General features: G+C 31.9%; 1 protein-coding gene across 3 annotated transcripts in view; it reads left to right on the forward strand.

Annotated features, from left to right (window-relative positions):
* The window catches only part of LOC111630659 (centrosomal protein of 95 kDa-like), a 31,823-nt gene extending 28,509 nt beyond the window's left edge, over positions 1-3,314 (forward strand). For all 3 annotated transcript variants that reach the window (XM_023374798.1, XM_023374796.1, XM_023374797.1), the window contains exons 17-19: positions 40-173; positions 1,776-1,860; positions 3,017-3,314. In XM_023374798.1, the coding sequence (XP_023230566.1) occupies positions 40-173; positions 1,776-1,860; positions 3,017-3,208 (411 nt within the window). In that variant the 3' untranslated portion in view covers positions 3,209-3,314. The remainder of the gene's footprint in view (positions 1-39; positions 174-1,775; positions 1,861-3,016) is intronic.
* The last annotated feature ends 12,336 nt before the right edge of the window (positions 3,315-15,650 follow it).

Genomic DNA, 15,650 nt, shown 5'->3' on the forward strand with positions numbered 1-15,650 from the left:
AACTTAAAATTAGTTAAAACAAAAAATTTGAATTTCTAGTTAATGAGAGAATTATACGAAGAAGGTTTAGCAATACAGAAGGAAGAATTAAGAGAACTGCGTAAACTTGCAAAAGAAAGAGAAGAGAAGGAAGCTCAAAATCATAAAATGTATATGGAATCTATGGAAAATTTGTATCCTTTTTTTAAATTACAATAGACTAAATCAAGAAAGATAAATAGCACAATGTTCTTGAGTCCTTGTAAAATGTTTATGTAGTACAGTCGGACTACTTCCTGTAACTTCTAAGGTTTAAAAAAAGTCAAGAATTGAATAAACAACATCCATACAAACTCATAGGCCAAGACATATCCACCACACCACTCGTATGAATATATTTGTGCCAGATTGTATAAATCCGATAATATAACTTAAAATTGATTTTTTTTCCTTGTAACTGTTAACGATTGAGGATTATTCATTATTATGTATACCTTTAATTTCATATTTATTTTAAACAAAATATTTAAAAGTTGTGTATTAATTTCTTTAAACGTGTGTTTAAAGTAATACTAGAATGTTTATTTTACTTCTAAGGCTGTGTTTATGCAGACATATGAAATGCAAGAAGAGATAGACAGATGGAGAGGGGAAACCAAGCAAACCAATGCCACACACTGCAGAAGTACACTCATTGTTTTCCTTCTGTTTGTATTCATGAAAAAGTGGAAAGGAAAAGTCCAATGAATTTTATAATATATACTACATCCATTTGCCACATTTTGATGAACTGGCATCATGTACAATTGAATTATAAAATTGCATCCTGTGTTTTTTTTCCAGCTTCAGGGCCATTAATGTTCAACAAATTCTTGACATGCTTTACTGATCCATTTTATTATTGTTGTTGCACAGAAATGAGGCTGCCAAACTACTATGCATACACCAATTCAGGATAGGAGAGAAAAATATGAAAGTTCAACAGATTGAACTTTTGACAGCAAGGGAAACTGATGCATTTCTTTCACCTAACGTGTGAGAACTTCACGTCTGTATTCTGCATAAACTGCATCATAAATGAAAAATCTGATCCTGAAAATTATCTTTTGCCTGTTTTTCTGTCATCTGCATAAACAAACCTAATACATGACTGTAATAAATGTTTACATGTTTCTACACTCTTGATTTTATACACACAAATATATGTATATATCATTTTGATTGCAAATTGAAAATATTTTGTATTTAAAGTTTAATACCATCTTGGCAAAAATATAAATCAACTTTCAATTTTGGAGTCTACTTTCTGGATAAAAAATTAGGAGCTGAATATTAGTTGACATTTTTATTATTAATTTAATTAATTTTGCATACAAAATTAGCAATATAATCAGCGTAAATAAAATTTTTTATTGATTTCAGTGCTTCCTTGCATGTTTCATGACTATGAAAATCAAAACACAAAATTTTGTCTTTTTATTTTGCTTGTCTTAGTTTTCTATAACTATCTAAAACATGTAATTATAAATTTATGCATTTGATATGTTCATAATAGAAATTTACACTTTACAACAAGATAGCATTCATGATAAGTTTTCAGTAATTATCTTGTAGTAGACTGTAAATAAATGTCTTTTCTTTCTTCCTGTCCTTACTCACACTTTTCCATTAATCACAATAAAACTTCAAAGTTAAAATGCTTTGCACTAAATATAATTTTAATAATCTTTTCTTTCTTTCATTTGTGAACTTTAGTTTAATTAAAAATGAAAGTTGTTTTTCTTAACACAATTCAGTTATAAAAATCAACTCGAAATGCTTACTGAAACCATCACTGCAGAGAAAAATCTATTGGAACAAAGAGCAAAAGCTCAGTCTAGAGTGAGTATTTTAAAGAATTTTTCAATGCTTTCAGAGGAAACAGAAACTTTATTTATAGAAAGGTAATACATTTTACTGATATCAGTATGTCAGAAATGAAGAAAATTTAGTAATGTAATATACAGTCGACCCCCCTATAACGTACATTCCTATAACGACAATTCCTATAACGTAGCGAAAAAATTGTAGAAACTTTCGTATAAAGTACCTCCTATAACATTGTTTCGCGACAAGATTGATAGAGTCTGGACCAATAGTGGATGAGCAGCCAAACTACTTACCTCCGACCCTGCGCCATGCTACGGAGCGGCTAAATTGAGTTTGCTATCGTCTGTTTAGTATTATATATAAATTAGGTACTGTATATATAATTATATATTAACTTAATTTATTGTAACTTTATTATAATTATATATATGCTTTCTGCCGCCTGGAAACAGCTACGGAGATTTTAGGCTAGTAAGTTGAGTTTATTATCGTCTGTACAGTATGTAAATTAGGTACCGTAAGTCTAATACAGCACTAATTTTATACATTTCTTGTGAAAGAAACACTTCTTATTCAACGTCCATAAAAATTATTTATATTAATGATGTCTCCAAAGGTCAAGTTATTTTTATGCGAAAAATTCGTTATTAGAAATCGTGGCCGCCGTTTAATGTGCTGTTCCGCGATGAAAACCAGCTTTAAGCAACGGTGTAGTTGAATGGTACACACTCGGTAAGTAATCCTATAATTTTTTGTTTATAGCATAGTTTATACAGATTATTCCCAAAAAATTATACGTATTTTGGCAATGTTGAGTCAAATTAGTCTAGAATCGGTTAATTTTATAGAAGAAAACCTTTCGAACAGCCTTAGTCCGTAAAGTTCCCACCTATCGGGCTGCGATTGGCTCATGTATTTAATGATTCGTACAACGTAAAATTCGATTAGCGTGGAACGTATCTAAGCGTTATAGGGGGGTCTACTGTATATTTACTGGAGATTCCCTGGATTCTTAATGGCTCTACTAGAGTGAGTGATTAGGAGAGAGATAGGGAGGGATATAACTAGCATATAATGAATTTGGAATATCAATAAAATATATTGTCTTGTATCATTAAAGATTTTCTTTCTACTAAAATTTCTTATTTTGACAATTGTTTTCTGTCAGGTGTTGGAACAAATACGTCGAGACTATCGCAGTAAAATGGAACGTCAGTTGAAGGATTCCAGAAATAAATTGCTTTCTAATGGAGACTTTCATTTCCGAGAGGCAGATGCAGAAAGAATTAGAAATTTGTGGAAGAAGAAAGGGACTACAAAAGTACTTTCTAATCAAATACTTAGGAAGAGAAAAAACTGAAATGTAGTTTGTATAGAACTTTTTGTAAATACAGCTTGTAATTAATCTGAATATTATAAAACTATGAATTAAATGTTCTTGTAATAAATGTCGACATTAATTATTATAAAACTATTTATATAAAAAGTTGTTTTCTGAACTTTGACAAATATTTTAAAATATTTTTAACCCTACAGAATTTTAGTTAATATACAAATGAAGTACATAAAGTATGAAACAGAATGTGACACTATAACTTTATGTATCTTTATGCAACAGTATTTTATATTCTAACAAAATATAAACAAAATTGAATCATCAGAAATCTTTTTCTTTTAATTTTTTTCCAGTTAGCAGTTGTTTTCTTCGTTCTAATATCATAACATTTATCATATATCTACACAGATAAGACGAGGTATAAATTTTCGTCAAAGTTTTATAGTTTTAGCATATATCTGTCCTATAAGATGACCCCCAAACTATCAATGGCCTATGAATTTAGCTTAGATCAGCGATCATCATTTGGATAATAATACGGTATAGCGTATATGGAATTATGTCCTATTCGTAATTTTTTGAATGAACGAATTTTATTATCTTTCATCCGGCAGAACTGCCTTACGATTGTTGCAAACATTTACACTGATTTGGGCATTTGGACCTTGACTATTCACAAAAATGTCGTATGAACTATTCTATTTTGTGGACATAGCCTACTCTCTACCTGTAAATAATTATGGTTTGTCAGTTTTTATAATGATTTTAATTTATATAAATTTCAATCTATTTTTTTTTCTGTTTTGTATCTGTCCTATAAGATATTGCCCAACCTTTTTATCGCTGCGGACTGGTCAACGTTTTATATTTTACCACGGCCCACTGAGGGGGGATGTTGATCGTTTATATTTTAGATTGATTTAATTTAATAATTTTAATTTAATTGTATTTAAACATGCCTTCAAAATAAAATACAGTTACACCAAAAAATGAATGTTAAATCAATGAGAACCCTGAGCTTGTTTCTTTGCAACAAGATGGTTCCATCTGGGGGTAATAGGAGACAATGACACCCGAAGTGTGTTTCTTATGTCCAGTTTATTCCGTTGTTCCGTCGTCCATTAAAAGTCGCACAAACCCGAGAGAAATACACCATAGTAAATAAAATGGAAATACCAGTAATTTAATGTTCCTTGGGCGGCCTGGTACCATGTGATCCACGGCCCGGGGGTTGGGGACCACTGCTATAAGACGACCCCGGATTTTGGAGGTCTTTTTTTATGATTCAATTATTGTCTTATCTGCGCAGATATAAGGTAAATTAAAACACAATTAGTAGATCCCTGTTTTATCATCCTTTTATGTCTGATACAAATTTTCTATTATAATTATAATCATGTGAAATGTTCTGTTTAAAACTATTTTTTGTTGGCTATTGTACAATGAAATGGTATTTTCAGGATCAGAACTTGAAAGCATTGGGATTATTTTCTGAGAAGATCTCTAGTGCAGGAATCAACTTATGTAGGGAATTTGACAAGATCACTGTAAATATCTTCTTAGATGATTCTCATTTTGTCTTTTGAATTGTTTCCTTGTTCTTCGGTTAATTCTTGAAGTACCTTGTTCACCATATCTTATGATTATTTATTAAATCTATAAAGATAATCACCTCAGTTTCTTTAAAGTTCATTGCTCATACTGTTTGAACACTTTTTGTATTAATTTCATTCTGTACTCCATTATGCTCTTTAACAACATTGGGCCACATTGAGAAATACTTTAAGATATCGATCTGTTATTGCTGATTGTTTACATAATATACAGTACATAAGTATTTTCTTTACAAGTCTTTGATCAACTGATGTTCAATCTCAGCCAGTTGATTAAAATTGAATCATAGAGAGTACATTTGTTTTGTTTGCCAAGACATTAAGCAAACTGCTAATATAAAGGGTATGTGATACTACATTTATTAATTTTGTTAACAGTATAAATCAGTGTTTTTCAACCTTCTTGAATAAGCGACCCCTTTACAAGTTAAAATATTCTGGTGACCCCCAGGGCCATATTAAAACTATGTCAGTGATTTTAAAAACTACGTATTTAAGTTTCTTTCTGTTGAGACCTAAATATCGATCTAAACACCAATTGTACTGTAAAATAAACAGGCATAGCCTTCTCACTGAGATTGTAGTTTTTTTTTATTGTAGTGTAGGACCTACAAACACTTGTCTTTTTCTTTTACCCGCGACCCCCATGCAGGGCCGGCCATCGGGGGTGTGCGGCGGATGCTATGCACCGGGGCCCCGCGATTGAGGGGGCCCCAACATTATCGCTTTAAGAAATGAAAATAATACTGTGGCCGTCGGCCATATAAAATTATATGTATATTTGTATATAGTCGTAGTTTTAATGGTTTAATTTAGTTTATTTTATAATTTCTTCTATCTCTTTTTGTCTGTCTTATTTCTGGAACTTTCTGGTGACCGTTATTGTCTGGGTCAGATTCGTTCTAAGAATCAAAGAGAACTGTTATAACTGATCTGTTATAACTTGATCTAAGTGTCAGGTCAAAGGTAGAAATTCCTACATACTTTTCGAATGTCTGAGTGAGTTCTTGTGTAGTCGTCACCCCAGGTCAGTTGTATCCGAGAGTGAATTAAATCTGATTTTTCTGATATTTCCCATAAGCAACAAACTTCAATTATTATTAGGTATGTAAATTTTGAAGAGAAAAGATTAATTGTAAATGAGTCATTTATAGGGTTTATTGAAGCAACTGATGTGACTGGAGAAGGACTAGCAAAAAGTCTATTGAAAACATTAAGTGAGCTTGATTTAGATATGAATTGTACAGGGCAGGGATACAACAACGGTAGCAACATGAAAGAGAAATATAAAGGTGTACAATCTAGAATAATTGCTAATCCCTCATGCAATATATGTGTCTTGCCTATCACACTCTTTTAATTTATTAATTCGTGATTCCGCTTCCAGAAGAACATATTGTAAAATATTTTTGGGGATATTGCAACGTTCATATTGCTTATTTTCTGCATCTACGAAGAGATGGAAAATTCTAAAAAAGCATTTAAACATTACTCTTAAACCATTATGTAAAACTCGTTGGGAAGCCAAAGTAGATTCGGTTAAAGTAGGGTATACACAGTTTGAACAAACTTGTAATGCCCTAGAAGAATTTATTGATATAAGTAACGATAATACAGCAGTATCCAAAGCTAAAAGTCTATTGGATTCAATACAAGAAATGCCATTTATTTTATGTTTAATAGTATGGTTTGCAATATTGTGTAAAATTAACGCTATCAATATACTATTTCAAGCGAAAATAATTATTCTTGAGTCTACTTTTAATCTATACCTATATCTACGCTTAAATGCACTTGCTATATTAAGAATCGAAAAAAAAATTTGCAGAAAAAAATTGTAATTTTTCTAAGTAGTTAATGTATTAGCAAAAAACAAAATCAAGCTTTAAATAAACATGCATTAGTAATGTATGTTCGTGTTTGTAATTTTTTTTTTACTTTACAAAAAATTTAGGCCCCAAATAGTTTCTTGCACCCGGGCCCCTTTATAGAGAAGGCCGGCCCTGCCCCCATGTAAGGCTTTGCGACCCCCCTGGGGGTCATGACTCACAGGTTGAAAAACACTGGTATAAATGAACACTAGCTACTGACTCCATAAAGCAAAGTGTAAATTTGTTTTTAATTCTTTCTTTACTCTGTAATCCTTACAGGTAAGTTTGAGAATTTCAATGTAGCACTTCTAACATTCAAAGGTTTTGAATGACGATGACATTATTTGTTTAATTTATTGTTACAAATGCATTTCAGAATGATTATAATTTTGTTCCCTCTTTCATATTTATTAACTTAAAATAGTTTCCACAATTTTTTGAGTTCAAATTCATCAAGACAGTGTCATTTTAACTGATGTGTAAATGATGCAATCTTTCTTAGATATTTAGTGTTACTTCAATTGTGTAAAATATTGGAGAATATTTTAATAAGGTGAAATAGTGAATGATTAACAATTTTAATTCTTATTTAAATTAACAATATGAATTATTATTATTCATTTGGCCAACAAATTATTATTTGGTCAATATAACAATATAAATAATTCAGTATATTTGTAATAGGAATTTATTATTTCATGGGCTTATATCTCGCGAAGGGTTGCGAGTAGGGGTATGGTTCCTTTGCCTTTATTGTTCGCACATGGGGGTCGCCACCTCTTCACCTAATCTTACCATTGGGACTACAACAGAGCTGTAGAGCATATTGATAGGAACAAAAAAGTCAAAGGAACCGTGCTTCATGGAAATTTGTAAACAACTCCCACTAGGGGGTGTCCCGGGCTACTAGTCTGTACTAAATCAAAGATGTAATCTGATTTAATTATTTTCCATTTATGATTGACTTCTAAAATTGTGAAGGGTTGGTAAGGGCCTTACAGAGTTCAGCTCGAAATGCATAAATCCGGCCCCGTGTCCCATACAAAATTACTGGCATTTTAAACTTTAAGGAAAAATCCTTCAAAATTGATGGCATAACTTGTTCACGTAAAGTTGGATAATCAGAAAACTTTTTCCAATCCTTAACAGTCTAATATACTCTTTTAGAATTCGGAGAAACTCATAGATATAACCGACCGGTTTCAGAATACAGTAATTCTGTTTTTGATGTGAGAATAGACGAAAACTTATATTGGGCTCCCATACGGCTTTGAAATTGCAATTTGCAAACGCAACAAAAAGCTTTACTTTTTCTATTGCTATTCATCTTTACTGCTGATAATACACAAGAATGATTCAAACGACCCATATAAAATACAGTTGACTCCCATAACAGTTGATTATTCTGTTTTATATGAATTCCATGTTGTACGAGTCACTTAGATTTTACAAATATGTGAGCCAATCACAGCCCGGCACACGTATTTGTAAAATTTAAGTGACTCGTATAACATGGAATTATCAACAGTGTTATAGGGGGTCGACTGTAGTTTTGTTTTTAAATACCAGAGGGCGAGCAACCGGTGAAAATCCGGCTCGCATTGCAGCGTAATGACCAGTACAGTATATATCTATCGACTCTGATAAACACTAAATAATGAACAATTATTGTGATTTGGTTTAAAAAGTTTAAATCAGCTGAAAATATTCAAATTTTCAAAATATTAATGCTTAATGCCTTTCTATTCAAGAAAATTTCTGAAGCTGTACTGGACAACCAAAATTACATCAAATTTTATATGTACAGTAGATCCCCCTATAAGACGGTAGATACGTTCCGTTCTTTATGAATCAATTTTGTAGGAATCATAGTTTACGGACTACGGCTGTTTGAAAGGTTTTCTTTCATAAAATTAATCGATTCTAGACTAATTCGACTCAACATTTCCAAAATACGTATATTTTTTTAAAAATAATCCGTATAAACTACGTTATAAACAAAAAATTGTAGGATTACTTACCGAGTGTGTACCCTTTGACTACGCTCGTTGCTAAAGCTTGGTTTCGTCGCGGAACAGCGCATCAAATTGCGGCCGCGATTTCTGATATTATTTTTCTGCGAAAACTTCGTTGACCTTTGGAGACATCCTTAATATAAATAATTTTTATGGCCGTTAAATAAGAAATGTTTCTTTCACAAGAAATGTATAAAATTACAGTACTGTATTAGACTTACGGTACCTAATTTACATACTGTACAGACGATAGTAAACTCAACTTACTCGCCTAAACTCTCCGTAGCGTGGCGCTGGACGGCGGAAAGTATATATATAATTATAATAAAGTTACAATAAATTAAGTTAATATATAATTATATATACAGTACCTAATTTATATATAATTAATATATAATTATATGTACAGTACCTAATTTATATATAATTTTTATAATACTGTCCAGACGATAGAAATCTCTCCGTAGCGTGGCGCTACGGACGGCGGGTAAGTAGTTCGGCTGCCCGATGACGTTTTACGTATTATAGGAGTTATTTTTACCGTTGTTTACGGATAATGCCACAATTTTTATAGGAATCATAACTATAGGAAACGGTTTTATAGGGGGATCTACTGTATACTATTTAAAACATAGGGAAAAAGATTCCAATAAAAGATTTTAATTCCAAAATCTGCCAACATCTGTATGTGCCACTGTACAAGGTAAAAAGTATTTCAAAATACAGACAAATGAATAATAAAGACAAAACAAAGATTAATTTTTAAATATTGAACTTATAATGCTTTAATTAATTAATTGATTTATCAGTTAGTATTACTGGTGATAAAAGGAATTGTTTTTCATAATTCAGATCACCAGTAGCTGAGTGGATAAAACACTGAAAGCCAGTAGTTGATTGCAGCAGGTTTGTGGCCATAGACTGGCTATGTTTTCTACTTTTCTTTACATATATTACATCTAAACAGATGCTGGTTTCTATTAAAGTCCTCCTGAAAGAAAATCCCTCTTGGCAAATTGTCCTTCTGTTGCATTGCCTTATTCCATTACTTTATTTTTCATAATTGGAAAACTATTTAGTTTACTTTCAATCAAGTTGGTATTGTTCTCTGTAGGTATTAGATTTATGGATCCAAAAAATGCACTTGTACATAGTGCTTGAGAGCAACCAGTGATGCGGGTTCAGAAATTGTACCCAACATACTGGATATGTCAGCATCAGTGCAACACAAAATTCAAGTATACTTTCTTTATACATTGTATCACATTTTGCTTCATACAGCATCATATTTTCCTTGGTCTTTGGGTTATGGCAGTTATCTATGTAATCCTTTCCTGCATGGCTTGAATAATATACTTATCAAGTTTGACAACATCCAGATTGTTCAACAGAGCTCATGACACTCTGAGTAGAAAACATTATTAATTTTAATTATCCTGCGATAAGTATTTTTGCATTAGTAAGTTAAAATAAGTATTTATATACTGTATATATTATTACTGTAAAATAAGATTACTTGTTGTTTAGATATTAATACAGTAGAGTCCCGAAAACTCGGCCTAATGTGGACCGAAGGGTGGCCGAGTTTGTGAAAATGCCGGGTTATCGAAAATGGGGTTAAAAAAAGAATAAGTACGAGTGTTTCCTCAGAAAATACTATACTGTACTTGTGTGTATTGTTTGCTTGAGAATACAACAGAGAATAAACTGCCCAAATACCCTTAAACAAAAGAAAAGTAGGCCTGCGTACTTTATGAAGGCATAGAGTCTTTACTACATGAAAATGAAAATTAATGAATACACAGTATACAGCAATTTACCTGATAAGACAGATCTCAGAAAAATACTTTATGAGGCATAAAGCTGTCTACAATGAAAATTAACTAGGGGTTTTTTCGCCCTGCCAGGGTGTGGCCGAGTTATCCGGACTGCCGAGTTTTCGGGACTCTACTGTAATAAATAATAAGTCAACTGAGAATAAATTGCTTCGTTATAAACTAAAACTAAAAAAAACTCTCAGAAAGATTTATTTGAGATATCAGATGATAATACAGTAGAGCCTCAATTATCCGACTCAATTGGGGACTGGGATCGGTCGGATAACCGAAAAGTATGAAAAAATCCATTATTAGTGTAATATATTATTATATCCCATGTAATTAGTATATTAGTATATCGCTATTAATCTACTTCGCGTTGAATTTTCATCGATGTTAAGCCTAACAAAAATTTTTTAAAATAATAATCGTCGCTATTGTATCGTTAACACCTGCACCTAATTTCAAGGGTAGGAAAAGTGTCCAGGATAGGTTCGAACTAGAGTTTAGACTAATCATTATATTAGGAGGTGGAAACGTTGTTGAGATGGGTTCTTACAATAGTTTAGACCAGATACATTCGCGAAAGTGGTCTCTTATTACAGGTGTTGTATGTTGTTTCGGACCAAAAATCGATGCCCGCGGTCGCGTTACACAGGTGGTCGTTTAATACAGGTAACTTATACGAAGACTCTATGGATAAACTATTCCGTGCCGGAAATTTTCGCCCGTTTTGACAGGTGCCCGTCGAATGCAGGTGGTCGCCTAAGCAGTTTTTACTGTATTGATAATAGAAGATTGCATTCTGATGATAGAACTGTCATTTTTATGTTAACAGTAGCAGTGTGATAAGTCTCTGTTATATTTACTATAGTATTTGAGATATTAGTTTTAACAGTTTTAAACAGCTATTTAAAACCTGGATAAACTAAATCGAAAATATAGGTATTTTCGATTTATCCATATCCTCATCTGTAATTTAAAATTTTTTAAATCATGTTATTAAATTTCTTTTATAAACCAAATACACTTTTTCTTTCTTTATACATGATATAAAATTTAAAAAATGTAATTACGAATAAGTTTTTTTTTAACATAACAGTAGAAAAAAATTACAAAAATGCTTGAAAACGGGAAAACTACCTCTAATCAAATAGATAAACAAACTTCTCGCCTAACAGCGACTCTCACGCCAGCTATCGGCAACCTGATACATTAACTCTACTGGCGAGCATAGTTCAAGGACCAGTATATCTATCCACTCTGGTGTTTATGTTACTGTTGCTGCCATCTGTTGTCAAGAAAATTAAATATTTTAATGAGAAATATTCTAAATAGCTTTTTAAACTCTTTTTAATGTCAAATTCTTGAGACAATTATATTAAAGTTACGAGAAAAAATTAATACATTTAAGTATATATAATCAAGACTATTTTACTGTAGCATTTTGTATATAAAACTCAATTAATTATTAAATTAAATATCATCAAGTACTGTACGTTTATATAAGCTTATTTAAAATTAATACTTTATTTTTTTTATACTTATTTATTTTAAGCCTTCATGCTTTTCTTTCTGCTTTACATTAGTTTGACCATGTTGAGAAAATAAATGGGAAAACATTTTTGGTGAGCACACACAATGAAACCTCTCTAGATGGCCACCCTTTTAAGACAATCACCCTTTCAGATGAGCAATTTTCCTGTGTTTTGTAAGTAATCGTTTTAAAGAGGTTTTCATAAACTTGGGTAGAGTTGAAGTAAAGTTGAAGAAAGTAAACTAGGGAGAAAATCCTGTTTTCAGGATCAAAGAATTGCTTGTTAGAGCATGTGAATGAGTATTCGAAGGAGCGAAAGATGGAGGTGATGGAGGAATCCGATAAACGGATGAGTATGTAATTCCTCTCGCTCGCTGCCCACCCCTACTGGGAAATGGGCGTATTGTATGTATGATTTTCTTCTCTCGGTAAAAATTCTATGCAGACACACATTCCTCTTTATGAACTTTATATGATCTACTGCTGGATAAAAGTTTTATGTACTGTACTCAGATCACCTCAAAAAATTCTAGGAGGAAGTCTTAGAGAAGTCTAATTTGTATATTGAACAACATAGAAATGTTTCTGTTAGTAATAAAAGGGGTGATCGCCCTATCGACCTCTCCTAAATCCGAAAGTGGTTTTTCCTTCGATATTTTCGTTTAGAGAATTTCCCCTAGCCGTAAAACATCGCTAAACAGTTAATGTTTGATGCATTAATTAAAACAATTATGATCCATTTTCCAATTATTCTTTGATTTTCCTACTGATAATTCCATAAATAAACTTCCAAAATCTATTATTAATCGTACCAAATTAATTACTCGGTAGTAAGCGGCTCACCCTTATTATGTTTTGATAACTTATAACAATTTTATACTGTATAATTCTATATACATAACGTGTTTATGTAGACTTTATACCTGAAAGATTGTATATAATTCGAATATAAATACATTAAATTTGTATAATATTCCAATTAATTTAATTTAAAATCATTTTATGAATTACAATAACTGAAATTAAAATATTGTAAGGCTACTTGTGAATACTTAATCAGATCAAGACAATAAATTACACAATTGAAATTGTTTTACATGACCTGTCTGCGTGTCTATTCGTGCTACGATATATTTTAATTTAATATTTTATAGCAGATTTTTCTGTGCTGTTCCTGAAATTTTAGAGCTCGCGTGATAATGGCCCAATTTATCATCCATATAAATTAATAAAAAAAAAGTTAATCGTGTAGCGAGTCACGCAATTTTACTAAAAATAATAAAAAGTTTTATGGGTATTATTAAAAATAATTACTTGTATTCCCAATCCAAATAGGAAAGGTAACAGTAGGAAACAGTAGGACCCGTTTGGCCAGCTCCTCGGACGAAAACGATCTTCAAAATTAAAAATTTTATGCGAGGTGATTGATATAAATTGAAGTTTCTTTTGATAAGTAATGAAAAAAATCCTTTTGTTTTATTGATTTTATTCATTTGAGGTAATTTCGTGGATGTAGGAGAGAGTTGGGTTCTACATTTTAATCAGGATTGAATTGGATTAATGGTTTAAGGCAACGAAACGTATAAGCAATCTACCAAGGAGGTGCCTTCTGGGAAGACTTTCTATTAGAAAATATGCCCATATTTAGGTGCTTGAAACGTGAAGAAAACCCGGAAAACTCCATGTGCCATTACTTTAATCAGACAGGAATCCACCACCAAGTACCACGATTCAGTGATGTTATATTCACTCGAATAATTGTGTCGGGACAGGATTAAGGACCACTGGGGGGCTATCTGGGTACGTCGGATAGTAAAAATTTTCTTTACCCCTCTAAAGATTTCTGGGTCCACTATTGAACGGTGGGCCATTTATATCTGGCTTGAATGTTATTTCACTTCTCTCGGATTTTTCATATTACGAATATAATTCGCACAAAGGTGATATTTACTGGAAACAATTTGGAACGGAATTTAATTTCGTATAACTCACAAGGATTTTTATTCGCATTGTAATACATTATTAGTGTCTATGGAATTATTATTGATTTAATAATTTTTAAATAGCATTTTCTCATCACGATTTTTTATAATGTTGCTACGGTATGCAATAACGGAAAGCTCAATTTCTAAGAATTAATTCTAAAAACAGAATTGTGCATTATGATTAAACAGGATATGATAGGTTTCTCCAGTCATTCCGAGAAATAGAAACAAAGAAATAGCCCATGAAAGATTTCTGGGGTTGCTCTAAGATTCGATTTCGGGTCTCCCAGAGTAGGATTTGCATGTAAAGTAAACAAGGGCCTGGCTTTATGAGTTTAGGGCCTCTCATTTTTAAATCCATCTTCATTGGTGGAAGGGAAAGGCCTGTTATGTGTTACAGCTTAGGGCCATGACCAGTCCAAGTTCAGCTCTGTTGACACTTTAACATCTCGACCATCCGGTTCTTTCATTTTATATTTATACTAACTTAAATTTTTATAAATATTTTCCTCGATTTAAAATAATTCCCGGAACTTCTAGTTAAATAAGTTTTTATATGTTTCCAAATCTTTCATTAGCTTCATTAACGGGAAATGAGTTTCTTGAAGAACTTGCGCCTTAGATTAGAATTATAAACGATCTTATTTTTTAAAATATAAAATAAATTATAAGTAGATTACCTTAATTGAAATAATCGTTCTGGTTTTACCGAAATGTCAAAAAGAAAACATTTTTACACGATATCATAAATTTACAATATGTAAATTGACTGGTCATCAGGCGAAGGCGTTCTGAAGGGAACCAATTCCAGGTTCGGTTTGTCTCAAAAATTTCCCAGGGTTGTGACTGCAGATGCCTCTAGATGTATAGGACATTGTGTAGGGCGATGCCATATACAATGCCCTATACAATTGTTCCATTGTATAGGGCAATGCGCCTCACGAGGGATACCTCCCGGGAGGATTCTTTCTATGGGAAACTGGCCCGTATTTAGCTTGTTACAAACGTGAAGAAAATCCGGAAAATGCCACGTAGTCAGCTTGTTGGCCAGGCACAGAATGGTCACTAAGTGGTTCTATTAAAGCCCATAGAGCTGAAAGAGTTAAACAATAAAACTGAAAAATTAAAAAGTAAAGAAAATATCATTGAAAAACTGACATAATGCTAAATAATAATTTGTATTAATATTTTTATTTAAAACTCTTCTCAGTTTACTTATTTTACAATTAGGTATTTTACTGTACATTAAAATCTAATTGCCTCAATAACCATAACAGACGTATAACTTCTATCATCTAGGTAATACTGTGTTCGTTGTAACTTTATATGTGTTTTTAACTATAACTTAAATTCTTGTGATGTTTCTTATAACCAGATTGATGTAAAATAAAGAGGACCATAAGGGACGAAATGCATATACTCCAGAATATTCTGTAGAATTCGTTCTCATAAGCATAAGATTGCTTGTGAAAATGAACAAAACACAGGAGAATAGACAATAGAAATTAATTTCTGGAATCGCAGTAAGAAAATCAAGAGTAATGAATGAAGTAATCATACAGGAGATAAAGCTAAAGGAAAATGTTTCTTGTATTCCACATATAAGAAATTAAGTAAAGACAGCTTCA

The sequence above is a fragment of the Centruroides sculpturatus genome, unplaced genomic scaffold (genome assembly GCF_000671375.1).
Source record: "Centruroides sculpturatus isolate CEXI.00-Female unplaced genomic scaffold, Cexi_2.0 scaffold575, whole genome shotgun sequence".
Lineage (NCBI taxonomy): Eukaryota > Metazoa > Arthropoda > Arachnida > Scorpiones > Buthidae > Centruroides > Centruroides sculpturatus.